General features: G+C 39.6%; 1 protein-coding gene across 12 annotated transcripts in view; it reads right to left on the minus strand.

Annotated features, from left to right (window-relative positions):
- Positions 1–24,000, minus strand: part of Eip74EF (Ecdysone-induced protein E74) — a 400,337-nt gene that overhangs the window by 642 nt on the left and 375,695 nt on the right. For all 12 annotated transcript variants that reach the window (XM_068346240.1, XM_068346241.1, XM_068346246.1 and 9 more), the window contains 6 exons: positions 13,097–13,387; positions 9,887–9,994; positions 8,374–8,523; positions 3,530–3,865; positions 3,196–3,388; positions 1–3,029 (listed from right to left, as the gene is read on the minus strand). The exon at positions 1–3,029 is cut by the window's left edge and continues 642 nt beyond it. In XM_068346240.1, coding sequence (XP_068202341.1) covers positions 2,921–3,029; positions 3,196–3,388; positions 3,530–3,865; positions 8,374–8,523; positions 9,887–9,994; positions 13,097–13,387 — 1,187 coding nt within the window. In that variant the 3' untranslated portion in view covers positions 1–2,920. The remainder of the gene's footprint in view (positions 3,030–3,195; positions 3,389–3,529; positions 3,866–8,373; positions 8,524–9,886; positions 9,995–13,096; positions 13,388–24,000) is intronic.

Raw genomic sequence — 24,000 nt, forward strand, 5'->3', positions numbered from 1 at the left:
ACACACGCTCGTGGGACAAAATGAGAATTAAATGTTATGGAAAGAGAAAATAATAATAATAATTATTATATAAGGGGTTACAATAGCGAAGTGAACGAAAATTGAAGGCGTATATGTCTTAAAGACGAGACAAAAAATATATATATGTATTTATATAAATAATGCAGAATGCCAGTGAAGGGAGTTCACCGCTATAAAGTGACAAGAAAGTAAGAATGGCTAAGTGAGTGTTTAATTACTAAAAATAAAAACGTTGGGACATAAATAAGGAGAATAATGTTAGTAGCGTTTTCCCAACATAATAAATATTTTGATAATTAATTATAACTGCAATAATAATAATCATAATAATTACTACAATATATTAAGTTGAATCAGCATGAGACACGAATATAGAATTTTTTTTTTTACTTTTTTTGTTTGTTTTACTTTCTATTTTAGTTTGTGGTTCATCCAACGGGGTTTGTGTGAGGAAGAAGGGTCGGGAAGAGCGCCTTGTATGTCATAACACGCAAACTAGGTCATACAAAAAAAAAGGAATGATTTAGTATACAACCAAAATGATATGTCAACTTAGTTTAATGATGATCATAATAATAAGAATTATAATAATAATATTAGAAATGAAATGAAATAATTTAGCGAAGAAAGGTTGGTCCGCTATCAATTTGACATGATGATAATAATTATAACATAGCTTCTGAATAGCGATGATCATTATTAAATTACATAAAACACAACACCACAACTGAACTTATATGTTACACCTTAAGTCATTTCCCAGTCTGATTGCTCAAATACATTAAATTAGATAACAATTTAACAATTCCATGATTTAAATAGTAAGTATTCAATAAATAAATAAGAATAATCCTTAAAAAAGTGTCTATTTTACAGAAGGGGCGCAGGCAGAGTTCTTCTTACTTATCATCATCATCTTCTTGGTTTCATAACACTGCCAATCACTTAATTAAATGTCGAGAGATCCCTCGTTTCATCACATAGGTCATTACTATTAATTAATGCTGTCTATACCCTCTCTTCTTGAAAGAGAGAGAGACATACAGACAGACACATTATTATAAGCATTAGCTACAGATTGGACAACTGGGTTATATTTTTTTGTGTTTGTTTCTTGTAGATGAAAAATAGACTACAAATTTAAAAGTATTAAATACAGTGTATTCAAAATATATATGATATGGCTTTCTCTTTTTTTCTGTTACAAAGAATAATTGGAACATGGCTGTCTAATTGAGCACCGATTCCATGGACAACCTCATTCCTCGTTATGCCCAAGTAATTATTATTATCATCTTTTTATTTTTCACAACACTTTATCACTAATATCACCTTGGCTATCAGTTAGTACAAGAAGTATCATCGCAGGCCAATCACAAATGTGTCTCAATATCTCCTTTGTTTTAATAGAGCATCGCCAGTCATGTTTTACTCTTTTTTTCTAATTTTAAAAGAAGCAAATACATAGCGCATTGGACTGACAAAACTGCTTTGCAAGGCACTGTCCATCAACATACTCCAGCATATTCACAATATGCCTCTTCCGTCAACAAGCGTTCTAGAGAAGTACAAGTCCAGTACTGCGCTATAAAAAGGACACTAGGTGGGATCTATCTATCTAACTATCTTTTATACGGCCTTCTTTGTTCATTCAGGCTTTAAAATCCATCTTCATCATCATCCATTTGTAGAAGGGGGCCTTCTATTGAACCTGCAGTATATCCTCTTAGTTTCAAATCAACCGAAGGTTAAATAATAAATACTGAACACTGTCTTGGAGTGATTGGCTGTGAAAGACCAATTTCAATGTCAAAACTTGTTGCTACACGTGAATCTACGAACACTGCATTACGCTGCAGTTATTCTAAGAACCTCCGCTACATTTTTCCTACGGCGGACGAAGGAGAGGTGCAGTTAGTTCACCGGGGATGGATGCAGGGAGGGAGGGAGGGAAGGCCCCGATATCAGGGGATATACTGCACGCATTTCAAGAGAGGCTCCGAGAGAGGATTTAAAAAAAAAAATATACTCAACTGTCAAATTTCACTACAACCTACACTGAGCAGCCCGTACACAAAGATGATAATAGTATCATAGTCATTGTTATCTTTGCGTCGTTCCTTTTTTTTCATCTTCACTGTTCCTACTAAAGAGGGCTGCTGCCTACTTTTATCACATTCTGGATGGGGTGGGAAGAGTAGGAGGAGGAGAGGAGGAGGTTGGGCCTCACACACTGTTCCGTGTTTGTTTGTTTATTTTTGGCAGTCTCTGGCCACTTGGTCTAGAGGCGCGTATTACGTAATAAAATAATTGTCATTATCTTATCTATATACTATTTACAAACTCTTATCTAGAGTGATAGTCATTACATTATGAAGAAAGATCAGGAGGCAATATATACAGAAATGGGTTAACAGAGAATCATCAGCATGAGACCCTCTGGGACCATAATAATTTACATTACATGTTTTCCGTTACATTCTTATTTTGAGATTGTCTATAAAGTTTGTCATTCTGGAATCCAAAAACATAAATAATCCCAAACACGTGTTCTTTTTGGATTCGCCTTGTGCAATTAGTAAACAGCAAGATGATGATAATAATGGCAATGAGACGGATTCTCTCATCATCTTCATGACCACCACCACGCTTCCACGAAGATGAGCTTTCAGTCATCACTGTACCTCTTCCATCATGTGCACGTGAGAGAAAGAGAGATGGGCGCCAGAGAGCGCAAGGAAGCCTTTGGGGGTGCGCGGAAGGGCTTATATATGGACGCGTCTTCGTCCTATCTAGCTAGTGTCCCAAGACTTCAGGTCATCGCTGGACAGGCCCTGGGGACATCCTGGGGCTTTTTTATCATTTTGAACGCTGACCATGTGAAGTGTTGGATAAGGCTTTACGCCCCCGTGCAGTCAATTTCAATTATGTCTTTTGGGACGTCCACAAATTGATAGACCAGTCTTTGACCGTCAACCTTAGCCAAAATTCCACGCTGGTAGTAATATCTGTAAGAGATTTTTTTTCATTATTATTTTTGAAAAGGAAATTTCATAGAAGATAATTTGCTTTACTTGAGAAAATTCATATCTTTACTGGTTCGCTAATAGTATAATCATTGACAAGCAATGTTATATGATATATGCAATTTCAACAACCGTTGCAGTTTCTTACCTGAGGGCACGTCCCATGGTTTCGTAGTTCATGTCGGGCTTGTTCTTGTGCAGACCCCAGAGCCGAGAAACGGCCTTTGAGTCTACTAGCTTGAAAATGCCCTTTTCCCTATTGGTCCACTTAATGTATTTAGGACAGCATTCCTTATCTTGAAGTAGCTTCAAAAGAAACTCCCAAAGGTATGTTGTTGAGCCTGCAAGAGAGATATAAAAGGAATAAGAATAACGTGTAAGGAAAGGCGCCGTCTTGAGATGTTTTATTTCTCTAACAGTCAGCATTTGTCAAGGGCACAATCGAAAAGGAGAGAGAGAGAAAAAAAAATGAGGAAACTTACCTTCTCGGCTCTTCCTCTTCATGCCTGGCTGTTGGGGTTGCCCATTAGCATCAACAGGTTTAGGTTTGCGACCCTTCTTCTTCATTCTGGGTGGGAATCCCATGTCTCCCAGGAAGATATCCTCTGCCGAAGAGGATGAGGACGGTGAGGCTGTGGAAGGGGCAGCGCCCATGCCTGAAGAAACCATGTGGCCCATGTGGGAAGCGTTGGGCTGCTGTAGCGGTGAAGTCAATCCCGATGGATGGGTGGAGTAATAACCAGCCATACCTCCTGGGGAGCCAGCATCCATGTAACCACTTACTCCTACGCCTCCGTAACCACCCATCACCTGAGAATCTGGAAAGTAGAAAAACAAATGGTATTAGGATTTTCTCTATCAAGAAAATTCACAAAAGTACAGTAATATAATTACGACCATCATCATCAATAAAAAATGAACTTTACTAAAAGTGAAGTATACACATTCATTGTTTTCTTAATATATACGGAAAACAGACGGAAGATTTGAAGAAATTTAACCTAAGCTATTTAACCTAAAGCATGTGAATTGTAAATTATGTAGGTGTAATCAACGAGAAAGCCAAATAATTTGTTTTATGAAATCTAAGTATTATATTAGTTGATAAGTAGTAAATATTTAACATTATTGCTTCGTGAGCAGTTCTCCTCATTATAAACATTCACATCGCGAAGCAGGAAAAGACCTTTACACATCACCCAAGTTCCCGCCAAAATGGCTGTGTTGGCAGCTATCTCAAGCAAAGTTGCCAACGTAGAGAATCGCTACTATTTTCTTTCTTTTTGTATATTTCCGATCAGACGGACAAATGACTTCACTGGGCGTAAAACAAAGATGATTCCGTAAATTTCCTAAGAGCAATACTAAAGCATAAGCAAATACAGAGTTGTAGGTGCTTAAAATCAGTGCTTATCGGGGGGAAAGGCAATTGTTGTGAGAGCGTGTCAATGCGCTGCTTCAAGGTTGAACATGGCATGCACAAATGCCCATCTTGCACTGCTAACAAAAAAAAAAAATGTACACGGGAAGATTGATAGGATAAACAAACACAAACTTATCCATTCACTGCTAGAAGACAAGTTTATTCTCTTGAATTTATTAGCTCAAGATTTTGCAATGCCTGTCTGTCGTGATCTGATAAGACAAACCTCAGGGGTATGCAACGTTTTAATAGTTACTTGCACAAGGGCACTTTCAATATGAACTGAGAGAGAAGAGATTTTTTTTTGAAGTCTGAAAGAATGGGAAGAATTTCCTGTGACTTTCATATCTGTGCTTTTAAGAACCACAATTACAACAAAAATTGTGATTTCAAGTATTACTCATAAAGAAGGGTCCCTTTGCATAAAAGTCGTAGTATTGCAATAGCAAAAGCATGAATATCTTTGTTAACATTTAAATATTAAAATAATTCTGGTGATCAAGATCAGAATTCTTTGGTGTGAGTTATTCATTCAAAAACGGAAAAGTCAATATTCGAAAAAATTTAGTGAAATATATAAATTGATTTTCTAAACATGACAGTGTTGCGCCAATTCTAAATGACCTTGGAATTGGTCAGTCAACCCGCTTTTAACCCTTTGTGTCCCGCCACTACACTATCCGCCATCGGCCAATCAGGGCGCGAGTACGCTATCTATGATCCTCAAGCTCGCCAGTAAGGTTGAGCCGAAACATCGCAATGTAACTACTGTAAGATATAAATGAAAAAAAAGCACGAATATTGCATGACAGTTATTTCGCAGGTTGTTTACAGCTATAATATACGAAAATTAACGTTGACCTGAGAGAGAGAGAGAGAGAGAGAGAGAGAGAGAGAGAGAGAGAGAGAGAGATAATTTTGGATAACTTAGGTGTATTCTTCAAGATGAGGGGTAATGTACAGTGCACCGCCAGGCCACCAGTCCCTTGCGAGGTTGGTGTCCCTATGGTCTACTCAGCATAAAAGTAGGGGCAATAGAGAAATGCCTATGTTGCCTTCATGGCAGTGCTGGTGGTACTAGCAGCAGTCGGACTCGGAGTGGTAGTGACAGGGAGCACTGACTTGCTGACTTTGAGAACACTCACCAAGGTCATCACCACTTACCTCACCAAATACTTTCATCACCCTCTTCTGTTCCTCCTCTTACTCCTTAATATTATTTCTTATTCTCTCCTACTTTGCCTCCAAATCCCCCCAACCCAAGAGCCTATGGGTAACTCCTACAAGGTGGTGGTGACTAACCGTCCCAGAACTACTACTGACCGTCCACCACCCCAACTCCCCCTCGGCGTAGCATAGTTCCCCATCTCACGACTTCCTCTTCCCCGCGAGGAAAAGGGACTCGATAACCCTTTAGATAAAAAAGAAAAATATATATATATCGTTTCTCGATCTCAGATGATTTTCTTAGAATTTTCCATTCTTTGAATCTCTGAACGAAAGAAAAAATACGAATAGAATTAATTCGGGTTTAGTGTTGCGAAATGTACATCAAGTGACCTCAATTTAAAAACTGAAAGAAAAAAAATCAGTAACGCTTTGATATAGACCAACGATCAACAGTTGGTTACTTGTCAATCATTTTTTTTTCTTTTTGCAGTTTCCCTTAAAGGTAGGATGGGGGGGGGGGTTTAACCAGCGACCGACCGACCAAACGTGGAGTTAGTTTCTCTTCCTTTAACCATTAGACCAAGGAAAGGTATTTCCGTTATAAATCCAGACTGTTTTCAAGGGTGCTTGAATTTTGCAATTTTCTAGTGTTATGAACCTGTCGTGGTTTGCCTGCAATACTGTTAGTTTTATTATTGTTGTTATTCATGTTATAACAACACTAATAACGATATTTTTTATCCTTTAATATGGAAGATAACATGAATTCTTCTGTGATATTGAAGTATATTTGTATAGTAACGATAAAAAATTTTCTTCTGACAGATAGGAGACACGGGTTAAGGGATTTTATGAATTTGTATTGTTAAACGAACGTGCTTCTTAGAATAGACGAGACAGATCTTTGTCTTTATGTCTACTTTTTATGCCATTATTATTATTATTATTAATGAATGTTTAATCCAGATTTGACGTCAATGGGAAAGTGTAGCAACATAATGCACGGGTTCACCGAATAGGGGATCTGCTCTTCCTCTGCGACTTCTCTCACTTTTTCTCTTTCTTGAACCACAACAGCAGCAGCGGCTGCTTTTACTCGCACTTGTTCGCCTCGCCAAATCTGCAACTTTCACTGAAGAAAGTTCTCTCTCTATCTCAGCTGGCACGCTGTCTCTCGTCTGTTCAATGATTACTTTAAGCACTCTCCTTCCCCTTAGAAAATTCTCCATTTCTATTTTCTCAATTTCTAGAGTTACTGGTATCTGTAAATAAAACATTTTCTGATATGCTCTTATTATAATAATTCAAGACACGATGGTGTTCTAAACGATTTCTTTTCATTAATTGCTATAGCTTACAAATCTTCTAGAAAAAAGAAAGATTTTCGCGTTAAGTTTATGATGTAAAATACTTTGTGTTGAAAACAGACCAAAAGCAAATATTTACTGAATCAGATCCTGCGGAAAACTGGAGTAAAATATCAGGACCTGTCTCGGCGGGGAAGCCAAGGGGTTGGAAGCAGCTTCTCACATCCGGTGGTCGGGCGAAACTATAAACGCTATTATTCCCCTTTCTGTGGTATTTTTCTTTCCGAAAACACCTTTCCTTTCCTTTTTTTTCCCTTTTCAGAATTTGAATAATGGAATCTATCACTAGGCCGCCTAACTATGACTACTGCTACTAATACCACCACCACTACTACTACTACTATTACTGCCTACCACCACCACCACCACCCTTGACCTACTTGACTACAACAACGTACTTGCAACTTTCCCTCCACATGGCGTCACCAACTCAAGGTTCTTCCCACACACCAATATTTCCTACAACTTCAGTCTCACTCTTATGGAGAGTAATTGCTTCCCCTACCTTCCCCCCAGTGAAGCGTAAACGGCTTTGTAACTTGGAAAAAAAAAGTAATCATAAAAATAAACTATCTGGAACCAAATTATTCTTAAAAAAAAACTCGAGGAATAAAACTTGGAATAACGATGACATATCCAAGTAAACAAAACTCCAGTTTTAGTGAAATTAGAGAAAAAAGTTTTTGCGGTGTGCAAGGAAAGACATCATATGGCATTCCCACCTTCCCCCTCCCGTCCCCGTGGCAGTGTCCTATGATAAAGCAACAAGACAAAAGTGAAAACAAAAAGTGACAGCCCCACGTGGTGGGAGCATTTAACTTTTAATGACTAATTCCGAGTTTAAGAATTTTCTCTTTTTAGAGGAAACTGTGAACGCTCCAGAGTTTCGCAGAACTTTTTAAAACTTTCTCTTGTGCATTTGATATGAGATGCAAAACTAAACGGAATATGCAGAAGTGAAATTAGTGTAAGTCAAATTTTCCTGTAAACTACATTTCTTTTAGTGATGATGATGGTTATGTAAAAAAATTAATATATACATTTCAAATTCTTGTAAAGAGACAATTTCTTGAAGAACACATTAGTCAATGAAATTTATAAATATCTTTTTACATACAGTTCTGCACTATATATATATATATATATATATATATATATATATATATATCATACACACACACACATACATATATATATATATATATATATATAGATATTTCATTCAACAGAACACAATACATTAAATATAAAAGAAAGTCCACCATGAAATTGAAAATGACAAAAGTTTGAAGAATATTATCATTGTCTCAATCCTTAGTACATGAAATTGTTAGGAAGCGTCCTAAGTAAGAAATTTGTTATTTACCTTGAGGTCTAGGGAAGGTTGGAGTAAGAGGTGGTTGAGACGAAGATCGCATGTGCAACTGTTGGGGAGAATAGGTCGGATGGAAGGACGGCAGAGGACCACCGGCCTCGGCTCCTGAAGAAGGCGAGTCTGGAGTCCGAGATCCACAGACTGCATTGAAGGAAAGGAGAAAGAAAGAATATATAGGATTAATTAAGAAGCTAAGAGCCCGATTAAAGATAATAAAGATTTTTTTTTCACCAAAGAATGCATTCAAAGTTAAAAGAAATGGATACAGTTTATGAAGGTAATCAATTTCAAAGATCAAACAAGTAATAGTGATTTAAGTAATCCTGAGACAAATGCCATTTCAAGAGATCGAACTACAAGGAATTTAGAAAGCTACGGAGGTGCAAATCAACGGTACTTTTCGAACGGACTTGTTTTCCAATTCGGCACAAAAGACGGCTTAAAAATAACCCCCGAATAACCATTTCTGAGGTGTTGTTTTCGTGTTTATCAGTTAAGAATCCATTTCCTGGAGAGTCAGCTTTCACCCTGAAAATAACCCATCATTAATCCCCTTCACAGCAGCAGCGCTGACCTGACCTCGTCTGGCCTCTCAAGATGACCAAGCAAATAGCGTCATTTCACCTGACACCCGAAGAGGAAAGCGCCATCATTTAACCCAACAGGAAATGGATTAACGGAAACCTTCGCTTAAGAGATTAGCCTACAGGTTATACGTACTATTCGATAGCTGTGTTTTGTTTTCTCTTCAATACTGTATAACGTTTTATTTTAATCTAGTCAATTCAAATAAATCTAAGAAATGTTAACATTCCGAAAGCAAGTCTCCTCCAAAACGGCCGTTACAATGACCCCCTGCTTCCTTAATATGTATCTAAGGAACCGTGAGAACGACTGACCGTAGACAGATGCCCCAGGAAGTAACCCGAAACCCGGCTTCTTTCATAAAGCCAGTATTAAAAGACTTTGGCCTGCGGGCTCATTAGGTCGCAATCCCTCAAACCCTTTTGTCAAGAAGACCCGAAGTTCCCTAATTAACAAAAAGGAGGGATAAAACAAACAACTCCGTCTACATGTCGCCTGTCGTAAATACGTTTCTTTAATGCCCATGTGGTTAAAATGCCTTGGCTTTGAATATTACAAGAAGCGTGTGAAACTGTTCAAGACTTTCATGAAAACAGAAATAAATCTTAAGAAGGTTAAAGTGAAATGAGTTAAAGAAAGCCTAAACAATATCAATTCCTTAGTCGTCTCGTATAAAAATATCCCTCACAATACATTAAATAAGATTTTAGCAAAACTAAAGGAATAGTTTTGTGAAAGAACTAACATCATAATTAAGAAGCTAATACAGCAGCAAAAGCGAAGACAAGAATTGATAAATTACTCGGGGCGTCTGGAGACAGAAATGGCAGTTTCAGAATTATTTTGAAGTGACAGAAATGGCATAGTCTGACAGATTTTTGAAGTGACCAAGTTTTTTTTTTTCTTTTCTTTTACTAACCTGTGAGGTGCATTCGGGTTTTGGATTCATCGTTACTGGTGTGGCCACTGGAGGAATCCACGTCAGACACTCCTGAATCAGCCGGGGACGGGGGCAAAGATCCACCTACTGCAAAAGAAAAGGCATGAAGTTATATATATGATTAAGAAAATAAGTTTTTGGTTAAGAAAAATTACAGTTCTTGATTACGATTATTTTGCTGTAATTAAACAGCTTAAAATTATCCAAATGTATAAAGTATTTGAAAAAAAAATACAAATAACTCTATGAATAAGGATTGATAATGTAAAAATTAATATAGTCATAATCTTCCCTCATGGAGGTGGATAAAAATAAAAATATAATGACGTTCGTCATTATTTACGAAATAAGTGAGTAAACATTGTTGTAGCAAATATTCTCTGGTGTCGACCCCAGTAAAGCGTGACACTGTAAGTCCTTAATCAATTCGACTAAGTCATTCTGATACGTGACTGTGCGAGGTAAGGTGGAGACAAATCTTCCAAACCACTGTACTCTAGAGCCAAGTTACAAATCAGGTCTTGTTACATTCCTTTCATCTCTCTCTCTCTCTCTCTCTCTCTCTCTCTCTCTCTCTCTCTCTCTCAACGTTTTCTACAAAATAATTTGTGAAACTTCAGAACACTTGGTAGTGTTAATGCCGTGATGATTTTGTAATTATATGTGTATATATATATATATATATATATATATATATATATATATATATATATATATATGTGTGTGTGTGTGTGTGTGTGTGTGTGTATAAATCACGTGTGTGGTATACTGAATGGATGCCATTTTTGCTGTATCGAAAGTTCGCGTTTGGTGTCTTCTTCCAAATTTGGTGTCATCCTTACACTTGTTTTGTCCCTCTTGCTCCTCTCTTTCACGCGCTGAGACTTGTGGGGACTAGGGAGACGCAGTGCGGAAAACGCGTCTGTAAGCGAAAGGGTCAGGGTCATTTAAGGTTCCCCCATGGTTCTTCTGGGTCTTTTCAGTACGGAGGGTACAAACGGGGTCGCCCAGATCGTGTAAGGGGAAAAGTTCGGGGGAGAATTGCCAAGAAAAAGACGGAGGCGAAGAAAACGTCGGTGACCATCTTGTGTGATTTTGAGATGGTTGGGGAGGGGGAGTGGGTTATGTGGTTCATGTGGGTGGGGGTGGGAGGAGGCATAATGATGAGTGAGGAGGGATGCTCAGCGGAAATATCCTACGTGTCTAAAAAGATGGTATCCTATATCTACTTATGTTGAAAAAAATCGAATTTCCCTTTCAAATCAGATAGATTTAACGCTAAAACCACTCTTTCTCTCTCTCTCTCTCATGCACTAAGTAATGTCAGTCTATACCGCGTTAATAGCTCGAACGTGACTCCCACACAAATGGAAATAAAAAAAAATATCCTGCACGGATTAATTAAACCATTATCGTGCAATTCTTAACAAACGGAATTGTCTGAGCTTTCAGTCTTCCTTCCTGATCCATCACCACCCACGCCTCCCACCTAGAAGCCTTCGTTGCTTGATAGAGTGCCCTCTCATTGTTTCCCCGTCTATCACATTCATGCCCCGCATGAACCTTAAATCCAGCTCTTGGGGATTTATGCTCTAGTGTGAGACATTTCTTTTTCACCGGGTTCGTTTCCATCCCTAAACTCTTCCTTTTCCTAACAACGCCCACGATTCAAGAGAAGGGAAAGAGGGGTTAGGAGTGGGTGGGGTAACTGCAGCAGTTGGTATTGGCGGCTGGAGTCTGGAGAGGAGGGGGCTGCCGCCCCCGCATAACCTTCACTTCCAGCACCAGCCTTTCCGCGCGTCTTTAAAAAGTGCGTCACAACCCGCTAGTGACGTAACTGCCGCTATTTTCGTGTGGATCAATAGGTAACTTTGCGATCATGGTGGCACTGCGCGTTCCATTCCCTGGATTCGTCTCAGGCTTTGCATTCGTTCGGTTTCACAATTTACAAGTATCGAACGGAGAATAATAATGAAAATCAACCTCGCAGTTCAGTTCATCCGTAGTTGCTATATGGTAAGTGTCTTGGCGAGCTAACCGAACGAATCATGATAAACATTGACATTGGGAGCCATCATCCTTCAACGCCAACAATGGCTAAGGACAATCGTACCCTTGACAAGCCAGGCTGCTCTATGACGTCATGACCTGAGTTGCCGCAAGGTCAATATATTCTCACCATTTCAACGATCTAATGCCAATTTCCAATCTTATGATAAGGGAACCAGGGAAATATTAATGCTTCTGATTTCAGCCATGAACTTGAAAAGTAATGGTCGTCTACATAGATGTTATAAACGCATAATAACAATAGCAATTATTGCATCTCCTTTGTTTTGGTGACGTTATGAAAAAGTGAACGTGTGGGTGTAGTAGATGTGTTTCTTTTCGTAGCACAAACGGAGACAGAGACATGTCCATAAATGTAATGAGATTCGTCATCTAATAACAAAAGCTATGCAACTGCATCAGGTGAACGCGGGCTATTGCAAATCTGCATTTGTTGTTGTAGGAGAGCGAATGATACAAAGAAATCTATTTTGGGAATATTTTCTAACTGACAAGGAGTTACGAGAACGTCCAGCGGGTGAGAAAAACTTGAAGAGTTGCATTTTACTGTAACATTTACAGCCGACCGTACGCACAGAGGTATACAAGCGAAGCCTATAAACTGGCTTGAGCTACGGAGAGGTTCCTGGGTACAGAATATGTAATAATTTACAAATATGGCTGTCAAATGTACAGTTATCCGTACTGCATCTGGATGTCTCTTGAAGATTTATTTAATTCTTACGCCTATGCATTTGGGAGCGCGTCACAAGTGAAATTGTTAATTAATTAGTGGCAAAATTGCAGATGCACTTGACTGATTATCATAGAGATGAGGTATTACAAAATACATTGCGATAACCTTGAAACCGTCATTATTTTGGTTAACATTTTGATAACAGTAGCATGTTATCAGTGTTATTTGCTTCATTTCGGAGAGAGAGAGAGAGAGAGAGAGAGAGAGAGAGAGAGAGAGAGAGAGAGAGAGAGAGAGAGAGAGAGAGAGAGAATTTCAAGTGTCATTAAAGCTGCATGTCGCTGGTGAACTCTGGAAATGCAAATTATGGAGTAACAATAACCAGATAGAGAGAGAGAGAGAGAGAGAGAGAGAGAGAGAGAGAGAGAGAGAGAGAGACTTACCGGAAGTGTTAGGGTGTGATGTTGAATAGGCCGTTCTGTGGCCGGCGTGGGCGGCTGGGTGGGGCTGATAGGTCTGGGTGTTGGAATAAGGCCCGTTGTTGTTGTTGTTGTTGTGGTTGTTTGAGCTCTGCATGTTTGTCATCAAATGACCTGCTGATAGCAAGTCTTGCAGGAGCTGCTCCCGAGACCTGCCTCCATTGTTGGAGAGATGGTGGAGATGATGGTGATGGTGGTGATGGTGGAGTGCTTCGCCGTGATGACCTCCAATAACTCTGGCTCCATCGGTATCCACTAGAAGCAAAAGAGGAAAAAAGGGGGAAATTATTCCCTGAGTCATGCTTGCGACACAAATGAAGAAAAGGAATCTTATTCATTACGGAAATTACCTAAAACATTCGAACATTCAATAGTCATTCTAAGCATCTGAATATTGTATTGGTCATTCATTCCTCCAACTGACAGCGATAAGCATATGTTTAGAAAGGCTTTATCATTATGGCAGATAAGCGTTATATAATGTTGTCACTGCTACCACCGAAAATTGTTAAATGCTACCTGTCTGACCTAAATGTGAAAGCGATAAGATAAGGCATCTTCCATTGCCTCGGTTTGGCCGCAGTAAATAGTTCTTGTTTATCGTGAATCTCGAAGCCATCATTTGCTGACACCGATGAGTTGGATGGACTCTGAAATCTCTCGGTGCTGCTATTTTCGATCTATGTTAACACGGTTCTCCAAGAGGACATTACACTAAACAATTCAGGTCAAAGATGTTGAGCTTCTTTGAAGAAACGTTAGGAATATTTCTTTTACCAGAGAGAGAGAGAGAGAGAGAGAGAGAGAGAGAGAGAGAGAGAGAGAGAGAGAGAGAGAGAGAGATGGTCTCGTCCATATCATGGCCTCGTATGACCTCGCGCATTTGAGCTAGTGTGACCTAGTCGCCAGCCAAACAAGGTCATAACTTTAACTAGCCCCCCTCTACATTGCAGAGTGCATCAACAGATCTATCCCTCTTCCACCCCAATCTGTAAACAGTCTCAAATCATCACCTCCCTCTCCACTCATCGCCCATTATCTGGTTCCATTTTATTCATCAACTTCATTAAGCTTCCAAATCTATTTCAGTAGAAGCAGGCTTTTGACGTCATGAGATCCCACTTCGGTAGTTACCAAAAACCCATTTGGTAATCATAGAAAAATATCATTATAGAGATTTTCAGCATAGTATGCCTTTATTTTCTATAAATGGACGTCGGCATTTGATTCCATGTTGTATGAATATTTAAAATTGCTTTTATGACAATATAATAACTAAAAACTTCAATATTGTTTAAAATACTTGAAAAGAATAATGAAAAGATAAGTGAAACAATTTACTAGCTTTCAGAGGGAAGCAACTCTATACACGATACACAGGTTGCAACAGAAATCAAAACGTTCTCAGGTCTTCTTCCATTAAATGTAATTGATATCATGTTATCCTATGATCTTTATTTTAAAGAATGTACGGATAATGCAAAGATGCCAAACAGACACACAAGGAGTAACTTATTCCGAGTCCTTGTCATTTTACGAAAATGTTTGTGGGCGACCATTTTGATATTTGAGGTCATTTTATAAGGTGGTATTGTTGTTTTAAGTGAAGGCTGCTCATCTTCTGACAGACGAAAAGTTTCCTTAAACGAAAAGGATGAAAACTAATGACATGGCCGAGTGTGTAGGCGTGTTAAGATGTGCGTGCGTGGGTACATGCTAAGACGTATGCTGGGGGTGGGTCAGGAGTGGGAGGGGGCGGGTTGAGCGGGAGTGAGTGAATGTAAGGAAAGTGGGTCGCCCTGAACTAGACCCAGATCCTCGACCCCGTTATAGTACTCGTCACCCTCGCTATACTGTTTAAACCCATTTACTATGGCAACCTTTTTAAACTGCAACTAAAAGCCTGTAGCAACAAATGCATCCCGTTAATAGAAGAGGCCTTGATGTATCCTCTAGGGCATCCCTAGGACGCTATGAAGAGGCCTCCGTTACCATGAGAGCCTAGGTCCCTAGGAGGAGAAGGCACTTGTCAACTGGGGCCACTGCCGGTCAGAGTAGTAGAGAATGCAAGTCTACGGGGGCTTGCTTTACAGGATTACGAGGAAGTGGTGCCAAGTGATAAGGACCGACCTATACATCCTGTCTCGGAACCTCTTTGCGAAGCAACACATCCATGGATAAAATCATATCTTGAATCGCAAAGACTATCTTCGACGTATATCGCTCATATTATTATTATTACTATCCAAGCTACAACCCTAGTTGGAAAAGCAAGATGCTATAAGCCCAAGGGCTCCAACAGGGAAAAATAGCCCAGTGAGCAGTGAGGAAAGGAAATAAGGAAATAAATAAATGATGAGAATAGATTAAATTAACAATATATCATTCTAAAATCAGTAACACCGTCAAAACAGATATGTCCTATATAAACTATTAACATCGTCAAAAACAGATATGTCATATTTAAACTATAAAAAGACTCATGTCAATCTGGTCAACATAAAAACATTTGCTCCAACTTTGAACTTTCGAAGTTCTACTGATTCAACTACCCGATTAGGAAGATCATTCCACAACTTGGTAACAGCAGGAATAAAACTTCTAGAATACTGTGTAGTATTGAGCCTCATGATGGAGAAGGCCTGGCTATTAGAATTAACTGCCTGCCTAGTATTACGAACAGGATAGAATTGTCCAGGGAGAGCTGAATGTAAAGGATGGTCAGAGTTATGAAAAATCTTATGCAACATGCATAATGAACTAATTGAACGACGGTGCCAAAGATTAATATCTAGATCGGGAATAAGAAATTTAATAGACCGTAAGTTTCTGTCCAACAAATTAAGATGAGAATCAGCAGCTGAACACCAGACAGGAGAACAATACTTAAAACAAGGTAGAATGAAAGAATTAAAACACTTCTTCAGAATAGATTGATCAATGGTTGCATAAGCTTCATTATTTTTATTCGTGGTGCTACACGTATGATATACACCAGATAACATATCAGCGCAACGAAACTGGGGAAAAAAGTAGTTTTATCTCCTTAAAAACAAACAAATGCGTAGAACCGTAACTTACAATAAGTGAAGTTGATACTACTGCTATTTGTTAAGAACACTATCTGCAGTTCCGACGTTAAGGTCAAGCTTTTTTTTTTTTATCTTGTCTTTCCCCAAAGAACATTGCCTTTGGGGCACATTGCCTTAACCTCGTTACCCTTCTTATTTGAATACAACTGTAGTTGTGGTGCGAGGCTTTAACATTCGGAATGTCCTCCGCGGAACGCTCGTTAAATTTGCGTTCCTGCTCCAACTACTTCCTGGCACAATTAAAAGGCTAGGCTTGTATATTTGTATGTTGACACGTTTGTGTGTGTGGCCATGAGACCAGATGGAAGCCATAATAAAACCAACTCCAGTGAAACCATACGACGACTTGCGAAACATCGTTCAAGTTGCGTCACTTGCTTCGAAGGCCAAACGGTAGAAGGAAGTGTATAAAGAAATGAGATTATAGGGGGTAAAGGGGTCCGCAAAGGGGCAGATGGGTGGGGAAGGAGTAAGGGTAGCTAGTCGAAGAAATAGGAAAGAAGGAAGGAGGCGGAGATACATGAAAGAAAAGAGAAAGGTATTCTTTGGCGATATGCTCGGTTTTACTTTTCTAGAGCACATATTTGTCAGTGAGAGAGAGAGAGAGAGAGAGAGAGAGAGAGAGAGAGAGAGAGAGAGAGAGAGAGAGAGAGCGTACACATTAGAATAAAAATCAAATAAAATGAAGTCCGATTCCAGCATTTCCTTCCTCGTAACATTCCGAGACCAGCTTTCACTTTTGTCCCTCTTCCTTGATTGTCATTGCAGACGTACGAGTGAACGTTTGATTCTGTACATTCAACTACGTCAAGTTGATATAAAACTGTTATCGTATCCCAAGATACATATGAAACTTAAAAGAAACAAAATAATTTTATTGTGTATGCTATCAAATTAAATCTTTATTGTGCGACAAATTTAAAATTCCGCTACCAGAATTCATCAAGCTTAGATTTTTCATTAAAGTGATAGCAATTGAAGGAATAATTAGATTTATCGGATTTAGACAATTCAAGGAATACATGAGTTTTAGCTGAATGCACTTATAGTTCGTCTTTTTGTGCCCAATGCCATAGAGCAACATGACAAAGGAGAAGAAATGAAAGAATCTTTTTCAGCATTACGAGATCAGCAAAGACTTCAGCTCTTTGCCAAATTCCACATACACAAATTGTTAGGACCAGAAGTAAGTGAGTCACTTCTGTTTGAAAGTTAAGCCTGGTAGAATGCCCATTACGCCATCAAAGATATGTGACTATTATGGTACAGGTTAAAAGGGCACAGTTTTACCTCAGTGTTAATCGGCTGGGATTGGACCATCGACCAGTAACTAAGAAACTATAAATTATAAAAATTAATAAATTAATAAATAATATATATATATATATATATATATATATATATATATATAGAGAGAGAGAGAGAGAGAGAGAGAGAGAGAGAGAGAGAGCATATTTCAATTTAATTTCCACGAAATAAAAATATACAATTCAAAACCTCAAATGACCTGAATTATGGAGTGATTAAACTTCTCTATTGAATATGTAATCGCAATATAACTTGTAATACTGTTAAATACAAAGGTTATATTAACATATGGTCGACCATTTTACTCGTTAGTAGGCCATTTCCACAAAACGTTAGAAGGAAAATTCTCATTCTGCTTCACTCGTGTTAGTTGGCATTACAAAAAGCAATTCTCAGAGTTGGCTTGAACTGGAACAGGATGTGGAAAAGAGACAGACACATTCAGGAAAAGGCTGCGCAATGTCTGTATTTTCAGAGTGAGTGACTGGCTGACTGTGTTCGTGTGTGTGTGCGTATATTTGCGCGTGACCTTATTACCTCAGTGACAGGGTATGGAATGACTTTCACTGGCAGTACGCAACTCCATGATACAAGGCCGTCTGCTTGGCCCATCCCTCCAGCTCCACCCTCCTTCCTCGACCTCCCCCATCCCCCTTTTGAGGTTGAGAAGATGGAGGATTTTGAGGGTCATGCTGACTCTGTGTGTGTGTTTGTGTGTGAGAGAGAATATCTTTGCAAAACAAAAAATTACAGGTTAAGTGATGCATGATGGCACTTTAAAAAGTAGCGTTACAAATGTTAAATCATAATGGACAATTTTTTTAATGACAAAGTTTTAAGTATCCTTCAAGATACAGTTTTATCATTTTTCCACTATTACTAGAACCATTTGAACCAGGATGCATGTTACGACCTAACGCAACAGCATTGCCGTACACCAACGGCAATAGTAAACGAGACGAGGATGAGGAGGCCTTGCTTCACCGCGTTCAGGGATGTGCGTATTTCTAGCGCCTGTAGTAATATAGCAATATAGCTGTAGTCGAGTAGTTCCGGTGGATGGGTGTGCGGAAGGAGTTCGGAGAGGAAGAGGGTGGGGGGGGGTGAGGGAAGATGGGGGATGATGGGGAGGCCATGGGAATACGGATGGTGTGCATGAAAGGGGTTGTGTGAGGTGGGGAAAGGAATTGGGGTTACCAGTCTTTTGTGGTTTCCATGATGGGTTGCAACACCTTACAAGGTCTGCCTCGTAACATTGAGAATGCAACAACAGCGTTTTACCATCAATCAGCGTTCGGAATTCCTTCGGAATGAATGGCAGTATATTGAGAGAGAGACAGAGACAGAGAGAGAGAGAGAGAGAGAGAGAGAGGGGGGGGGGATTTACTTCAGCGAACATTTTGTCATAATGGCGGCCCCATCAACCAAGAACTTTAATACGGTGCCAGCGATTATATAAACAATGTCACCCAAACGCGAGTTGAGCATCAGAGAGAGAGAGAGAGAGAGAGAGAGAGAGAGAGAGATGCTGAGTTGGGGGCCGGATGCTCCCTCCAGACATATCACCGAATCTTCAAGAGGGTGCCGATTAGGCCCCCTTCTCCCTTCCAGTTCCAGGAAACTGGGACGCACTTCCTATCGCCTTTGTGTCATTCATGTCGTCATCGAAATCACCAGAAGTGTCAGCAACACTAGACGTGTGTAAACCTCCGCCACAAAACCGTATCAAGGCTGGCCCCTCCCTTTCGCACAATGAAAGATCTGCTACATTAAACTGTTTCCTGTATTTCTCGTCTATTCAGTGAACATTATATTTCTTCCAACGCTCCATATCAAAGTTGACTGATTGTTTTTACAACCAGAGAGAGAGAGAGAGAGAGAGAGAGAGAGAGAGAGAGAGAGAGAGAGAGAGAGAGAGAGAGAGCCTTCTGTGAGTTCTACTTAAGTAGTATCATTAAAAAGATCAAACAAGACATCTGAGGATTGAGAGATTGTGCAGGTTTTATTCCTCATTTCTTTGACCTTCCCCCTACAAACCCGGACATAGCAGCAGCAGCAACATAAACTTCTCACGTGATCAAGTGGGCAAGTAATTCGCAGACGTCATCATGCGTCCCAGGAACCGCTTTCACTTTTAATCCAATCGCTTAGGAATATATTAATTCCGGGCGATAATGCGAATACCCGTCATAGTAAATGCTCTCGACCAAGGTGAGCATGAGAGAGAGAGAGAGAGAGAGAGAGAGAGAGAGAGAGAGAGAGAGAGAGAGAGAGAGAGAGTCCATTCAGCTTCAGAGGAGATTTTAAAATAAAAAGTGATTAGCGGACGTGTTTAGCCTCTTCACCTTGACTGGCAACACGGTAGTTTTGGAAGCGGAATCTGTCCACCAAGGGAACCGCAACTTTGACTACTACACAATACGGTGTTAGTGAGAGTGACTGTCAACCTTGCAACTCAACTCCGCACCAACACTATTTCTTTTCCTACGTTTAAAATTCCCCGAAAATACTACGGGATGTTGACATTTAACTGGGTCATCATACGAAGTCGAGCCTTATCAGACTTGTGAGCATAATAAAGAGTCTTATCTTTTAAAGCCAAGTTTGATGTTGAAGAAAAGGGTAACCAGCAACCGAGTACTGAAGTGTGCCAGTGGGTCAAGCGAAAGTGGCTGACGGTCCGACGCTTGAGCAACTCGAGCCCTTAGCTTCATCTAAAACCATCCGAAGCCTGCTCCAACTCACTCTCATCCATATCATCTGGAGTCTGTAAGCACAAGTGAATGAGTGCCTGAGTGATACGGAGAAGATACTTGACTTTTATTGCCGTTTTGGGGTAAAAACAAACGTCCCGAGAATTCGCTGTCAAAAAGAGACAAGTTACTACTTTATAATCTTTTCTTTATCGACAATAAAGTGAAGAAGGAAATGGAGACCCGATATTCCTCACACGCGAGTGTCGTTGGACGAGTGCCAGAAAGGAAGGACTTTGGCCCTAAGAAGTGTATCTCATTATTTTTCAGAGTTTGCGATCAGCTGTTCAGCATTTCGTTCATATGTTTCAACTGCCATCTGTCACTTTGCTTTTAACCTAATTTCATAAATCAGGAAGAGCATCAGTGCAATAATGTCGATTTATTATTTTCTTGTCATCATTTGCGCCGAAAGAAACTTTAAAAAGGAAGAATAAACACTTCTAACGAGCCTTATATAGCAAACTTCGCAACCTCAAAAGAATCATATTGTGACAAGACTATCTTTGTGTGGTATTTCAGATTCACTCGGTATTTCTACTGAGAAATGTAGAACATATCTGTGGATAACATTTGCATCAATAGCAGCATCCGTTCTACGTCACCAAGATAACAATCATGATAGACAGGAAACAAAACATTTCCGCATCATTTCAAAGAATGCTGGAAGTGTGAGATATACAGATAGGCGAGGGGGAGGGGGAGGTCAACTTTCCCTCTCACTCACCCTCATGGGCCTCGAGGTCGCTCTCTCATTGGCTACTCCCTCTGACGTCATAAAGGCCCTTTTTGTTGATCTGTAATGAGTAAATTTCAAATGATGTATAAACAACTTCCCTATTCTTGAGAAGTCATTTCATTGGTGGATGGAGTGTTTTGTGAAATTTGGGCCATATGGCCCAGTGCTGGGACTGAGGAGACCGTTCAGTGAACTACAAATTATAAAAAAAGTTGAATATCAAGAAGCGGGAACGGAGTTAAAGCAAAAGGATAAAAAGGAGGTGAAGATTTGGTATTTACCAAATATGATTTTTTTTTAAGATGTTACTGTTCTTTTTTGTGGTCACCAGAAATATCTCCTGATCCCTACAAATACAAAATCATTACCTCAAATGGGTACAATAATGGCAAGAGAAACCTTTCGATGTTAGAAGACTTTCTTCTGCTGACTCTAAAGCCTCTTATCTGTCCTTGCATTTCCTTTTATGACGAGGAATACCTACGCCTAATACCAATGATTAAGCTAAATTTTGCGTAGCCAAGAGGGGAAAATAACTGGAATAAAAATAAAACGCTCCCTTCCCCGTCCTCACCCTATCTCTAATAAGTTGGCACCCAGCCCTACATCAGCGCAAATGAAAATAACTTGCTTTTGGGCCACCTGTTCCTTGGGCACGGAGTCAGATGTTTACATTTTTTCTTGCTCAAGGGTATTCAAGTTTCTTTCTGTAGAAACGGACTTTTAATACCAGTGGCCGATTTCTGACGTGAAAGCAATGTCTTTCAGCCTCAGCTATCCTGAAAGGCCTGTCAAATATGTTGTTCTTTGCCAGGAGGAATGTAAAGGAGGGAGAGAACATGGGAACGCGTTGTTCATTGGCACGGCCAGGATAGTATATGCTACCTGCTGATGTTGGTGCGGTTGCAGCTCTGTGACTTATACCCCTGGAACTTGGCACACTGCCTGTCCTTACCAACGATGACTCTGAGTCACTTGCTTCGTCGTACAAACGAACTTGTCAGAACGGCTTTTTTAGTCCGTTTTTTTATTTGATTTTAAGCAAAAAAAAAAAAGTAATATTTAAATATATCAATCTTCCGGCTGATATGTTCATACCGAATGACATATTACGTCTTTTAAAATGAAACATGGAACGTTTTCAGATAGAATTTGAACGTGTTTGCATGTTCCCAGAACATGCATTTTTTCTCTTGAGGGCCATTTGGCAAGTATATTCCTCCTCCCCCCTCAGCCCCCGAAATTCACCTGTGAGACCATATCAGGAGACTGGGCTACTGTGCCAATGTACCTACTGAGTTATTTCAGTCTTGCTGTGTTTTCAACTTTTTTTTTTTTCAAAGGTAGTACTTGACCTTTTACAAGTTAGTTTAAAATTTAATAATCTATCAGTGATACAATATTACAATTTAATACATACTCTTGCAACTTCTATTCCTTTGATATATCCGCTGTTATATTTACAACAGCTTCCGTTTTCAGAGAATTGTAAATAAACACGGAAAGCATTCGGAAGTTGCAAGATACTGCTATTAATCATTGCGAGTAATACTTTTTCGTACCTCTGGCATGCAAGGGTTTGTTTACTTGGCGCCCATTTTCTATTAACAGTGCCAGAAGACGCGCCAACCGGAAGTGTTACGTTGGCGCCAACAGGGAGCTGGCTTGCTTGACTACCAGGTTCTACACATGCATAACTTCAAAATCAAAAGAAAAGGAGAGAAATGTGCAACGCTTATAACAGCTTTATGTAAGGAAATGTCCAGGTCATGAAAACTGAAAACTAACAAATAAACATCTCGTCATAGCTTCAGCATAGTAGGAAGAGCTGTGGATTCTCTCCCAGCCACGGTTGCTATGTCAATGAACACGCTGTTTATATTGGTACCGCGGGACTTATTTTAAACCCCAAACTTTCCTTATACAACCAGGATGACGACGCAATGGCAAGGGGGCACTATCCTCTAGGGTGCACACTCACCCATGAAAAAAAAAATGAATCTTCAACTCGACTTGGTATTTTTATTGCTACTTATGTAACCGCTGTTTGTATAGGGTTGCAAAATTAGGGTTTGTATATGAATACGTTTATTCCCAATGATACCTAGAAGATTTATTAGAATGTTATTTATAAATGATGAATATAACATAAAATTGAGAAACCTAACATAGAAGTAGAGAATGATAAGCAAGAGCCAGCGGGTTCAAAGAGGGGAACATGTCAACGCTCCGGTTCAAGGTTAAGACGCCCACTAACTCATCTCTCATGGATGAGGGGAGAGAGAGAGAGAGAAAGGGAGGGGGAGGAGATAGCGTAGATAACAGATTGATTCCTTTATTAAAATCTTATCCCAACCTGAACAGACAAAGTTACAATTTACCAGAAGCAAAGAAACTAATTTTAATCTTCATCTTTTTTATATTTATATTTGGACTGCCAGCCGAAGGGCATAATGTCAGCAAAGCTAATAACAACAACAATAATCATAACCTTGCAGGTGTAAACAACCCGAGAGCGGGTAAGTCGTGGTGGCAAATGAGCTCAAAGCCATAGAAACAAAGAAATGAGGTAATATCCCAGTGTGACATCCCGAGAGTTCCCCTCGCCCACGCAGCAAGCGAGCGGCACACAGTCGGCTCGGCAGGTGGCTGAGCTCCACTTACAACGACTCACTTCCTTGTTGCAACTCGACTTGTTCGCCTCCATAAATCAGGCTCCATTCGATCCCGTGTAACTACGTATCGGCCATGGGATCGCCCTGCATTTGTTTCCAACATCTGTTAATGAAGCTTAATACAGCTCAACATTTCCCACATTTCGAAAGCATACGAGAGGGGTGAGAATTAACGTGGAATATGGAGCTAATAATAGAATGGGGGTGCAGGTTTATTTAGCATTATGTAACGATCGATAAAAACCCGGAAGCCTTTTCAGTTTAATCGCGCGGAAGAACGCCAAGCAGAGCAATGCTAATT

This window comes from Palaemon carinicauda, chromosome 22, assembly GCF_036898095.1.
Source record: "Palaemon carinicauda isolate YSFRI2023 chromosome 22, ASM3689809v2, whole genome shotgun sequence".
NCBI lineage: Eukaryota > Metazoa > Arthropoda > Malacostraca > Decapoda > Palaemonidae > Palaemon > Palaemon carinicauda.